At 58.6% G+C, this 3,636-nt stretch overlaps 1 protein-coding gene across 1 annotated transcript in view; it reads left to right on the forward strand.

Moving 5' to 3' along the window:
• The first annotated feature begins 3,471 nt into the window (after positions 1–3,471).
• Positions 3,472–3,636, forward strand: part of LOC102041235 (delphilin) — a 33,254-nt gene continuing 33,089 nt past the window's right edge. Inside the window, exon 1 of the mRNA XM_031061077.1 lies at positions 3,472–3,624. Within this exon, the coding sequence (XP_030916937.1) occupies positions 3,472–3,624 (153 nt within the window). The remainder of the gene's footprint in view (positions 3,625–3,636) is intronic.

The following is a 3,636-nucleotide window of genomic DNA, read 5'->3' on the forward strand; positions in this document are numbered from 1 at the left end:
AGCTGTTGTGTGACAACTGAAACCACCGGGGCCGATTGGGTTACGGGCCTGCCTGGAACTTGCCAGAGAAACCCGTCCGGTGGGGCCGCCGATCTGCAGGCTCCCGAACTGCTGGCATGGTTTTCCCAGCTCCGGGTCCCGCTGTGCAGCTGCCTGGAGCTCGGAGAGCACAGGTAAGCCTTCCAGGGATGCTCCAGGGGCTCCAGCCAAAGAGCAGATGAATCGTCTTGGTGGGAGGCAGGAGAGGAGCTTGAGCTCAGGAAGAGTCTCTTTTTCCCCTTGGTAAGCCCAGGGCACCGAACAGGACATGAGAGGGAGAAATGCAGCCAAAATATTCCCAGGGCACAGCTGTGTTGGAGTGCAGCCCAAGGCACTTGGGTCCTGGTGGAGGATGGAGGGGAAAAGCCATTTTCCCCATCCTACAGAGACAGCAGGATTTCTGCAGGTACAGAAACAGCTTGGCTTGGGTCACTGGATGTCACCTGGCAAGGCTGGCGGCACAGGAGGGGCTGGGGTGGGCATGAGGGGTTTATTTGTGGGGGGACAGGCAGGGTCTGTGTGTGCCACGGTCCCTGGGCACAACAAGGGCCACCACACCAGGGCTGGAGCTGCTCCACTCTCGGTGCCCTGACAGGCTGTGCTCAAGGACAACCAGCCAGCAAACAGCTGGACGGACAGAGGCTGAGACTCAGAGGGATGGAACTCATTCAGTCCAAGCACTGTGAAAATCGCTTAGAAAGTCTCATCTGGTCAAAATCTGGCAGAAGGTCTTAATGGAAGCCACATCCATTCACTTGGGATCCCAGAACTCGGCTCTTTCGAGGATTAAAATTCGCTGTCAGTGTTTAAAGTGCTCAAGTCAGTTAAAAATGGAGGGAAAAGAAGCAATTACCTCACTGGCTGAACAACAACAAGAAAAGGGAATTAATTGCAGTTTTGACTGTTTGGGAATAGTAACAGAGATGCCTGAGTTTGTAGGAGCTGTGTGTGTCAGTGCCAGCACGGCAGGACAGATGCCCCAAAGCCCCGGGAGTGCTGCTCAGAAGGAGATTTGTGCAGGAGAACCTGCCGGAAAGGAGCTGCAGAGGACAGGAGGAGCAGGAAGACGAGGAAGAAGTGGCTTTCAGTGCCCTGAAGCGGTGACATGACCACAGCGGTCCCGAGCAGGAGGCAGACCCCGCAGCTCTCCTTGCCCAGCCCCGTGCCAGCTGTGCCAGCTGTGCCAGCTGTGCCGGGGAGGTTTTCCCAGCCCATCCATCGCTGCCGGCAGCACCGCCGGGGCCGCGGGAGGCTGATCGCGGCGTGCTCCTGGAGAGATGCAGACGCCCCTCCCTGCGGTGCCGCAGCAGGACGTGTAATTCCCTAAAACCTCTTAGCGTGCTAAGCCCTGGGAGCCCTCAGTGCCGAGGAAGCCGAGGAGAAAATCAGAAATAGCAGCTTAAGGGACAGTCGGTGCCAGCGTGGGGGGCTCTGTGGCCAAACAGGGCTCGGCTGCTCCCCCTGCCAGGACCCCACAGGGCAGCCTGGCTGGGGACAGCTCTCCTGGTGAGCCCCAAAGCCCTCGAGCCCCAAATCCCTGCAGCAAACCACGTCTAGTCCCCAAACCTGGGTGTCTCACTCAGCCGTGCCGAGGTCCCGGCTGGCCCGGGGGCCCCCGGTGCTGTCCCCTGCTCCGCACGGCGCTGTCGCTCCGCATTTGCCCTGTGGCTGAAGGATTTCCCTCCACGGGCACTAATCTGTTTTCCCTCCTTCCAGCTCCTAATTCCGCCCAGATCTGCAGGCTCAGGTCAGCGCCAGGCTCAGCCAGGACGAGCACGGCAATCAGTGTGCCCGCGCTCCTCTGTGAGATGGAGATAAAGTTAATTAGGAAAGGAAAAGGCCAGAAAGACCTCAGTGCGTGTGTGGCGCTGAGCTGGAGCCTCTGGAAGGGCTCGGGGCTCCCGTGAGAAGGCCGGGAAGGGGCGGCCACCCATGCCCGCTGTGTCCTGGTGCCACGGCAGCACCGGAGCGGTTCCGGGGGCTCAGCGAGGACGGGGAGCCGGGAAGATGCTCCCAGGAGCGCTGCGGGTACATGGGAAGCGCTTCCAGGGCTGATGGAGAGTCAGGAGAGCTGCGAGCCCTCGGTGGGACAGAGCTGCCGCCGCTGAGAGCCCCCGATGGCCGCGGACTTCTGTAAGTGCTGGAGCCCGGGGCGGCGAGGTGAGGCAGAGTAGAAATTCTCCAGAGTAGAAACAGCAATGCAGGGGTGCAGCTCCCCGCTGCTCTGCCGGGCTTTTCCCTGCAGCACAGCCCGCAGCAGCAGTGCTGGGACCATCCCAGGGCTTACCGGGCTCCCGATGGAGCTGACAGAACCCGTGCTCCGGGGATGGGGTTTGGGCACAGATGGGTTTCATCCCGCTGCTGCCAGGCTTGCCCCGAGCTTCACCCTCAGCTCTTCCCCTCTGAGTCTCATCGTCTCTGTAGGATGATTTGCCCAGGTGAAATTGTCTGGGTTTCATTTTTGTAAGTGCTTAATGTGTGTTCAGTGACACAGATGGAATAAACACGGGGGTAAAAAGCTTCTTCACAGACAGCTGAGATGAACTGCAGAGGAAAACCCCGTGTGGATTACTTTAGTGAGTGTCACAGGACGGTGCAGGCACTCACACATCACAGAGTCACGGAAAGGGAGGCCTGGAAGGGACCGTGGCAGGGTCATCTGGGCAGCACAGCTTGGAAAGGGCATCCGAGAGCGCTGTGCCCATCAGCCGGGCGGGTCACCTCGGGCAAAGGCAGCTCCTGCAGATGTTCAGGGCTGCTGTGCCCCATTCTCCTTGGGCATCCTGGAGCCAGTCCAAACCCTTCACGTGAGCCACAAACAAGTCCTGCTACAACCAATCATCCTGCCATTTCAGGATGCTGCTGTCAGGACAGCTCATACACGGGACTGAGAGGGCACAGAGAAATGATCCTGGGAGAGCTGAGAGGATCTGGAAAATTCTAATTTACAGTAATTTTCTAGTGGCAAACAGCTAAAATACTGAGTGTTGAGAAGGGCTGGTTAAAATGAAGCTGCTTTAAGTCCTTGGATCATCTATCCATTAATGTAATATGTCAGAGAAATGAACGAATCATTTTGATAGGCAAATAAATACAAGAACATGCCTAAGTGAGGCTCCTGGTGAGGGGGTAGGTGGGTGCCCCAGGTGAGAGCAGGGCTGTGCCAGGTCACAGCTGAGTGCCACGTGTAGCCCCAACCTTCCCAGCCAACGTGGCCTCCTCAATGGCCCCACCAGCAGCCAAAGATAGGGTATAAGCTGTTATTTTAAGGAGATCTAGAGGAAATACAGGCTCTTGGTGTGTTTCTTCCCAGGGTGAGTGGGACACAGCACACACTGCAACCCCCCACCCGACGGAACGACCCCTAAGGATGGAAAAGGCACCACAACTCCTCTCTTTTCCTCTTCCCCTCCTTCTTTTCCAGTCGCAGCCATGCCGGCAACCAACCAGGGCTGGCCCGAGTCCTTCGGGTTCGGGATAAGCGGCTCGGGGCCGTGCTACATCCTGTGGGTGCAGGAGGGCAGCAGCGCGGCGCTGGCGGGGCTGCGCCCGGGGGACGAGGTGCTGGAGCTGGAGGGGCAGCCCGTGTCCCGCCTG

Source organism: Geospiza fortis, unplaced genomic scaffold, assembly GCF_000277835.1.
Source record: "Geospiza fortis unplaced genomic scaffold, GeoFor_1.0 scaffold213, whole genome shotgun sequence".
Classification (NCBI taxonomy): Eukaryota; Metazoa; Chordata; class Aves; order Passeriformes; family Thraupidae; genus Geospiza; species Geospiza fortis.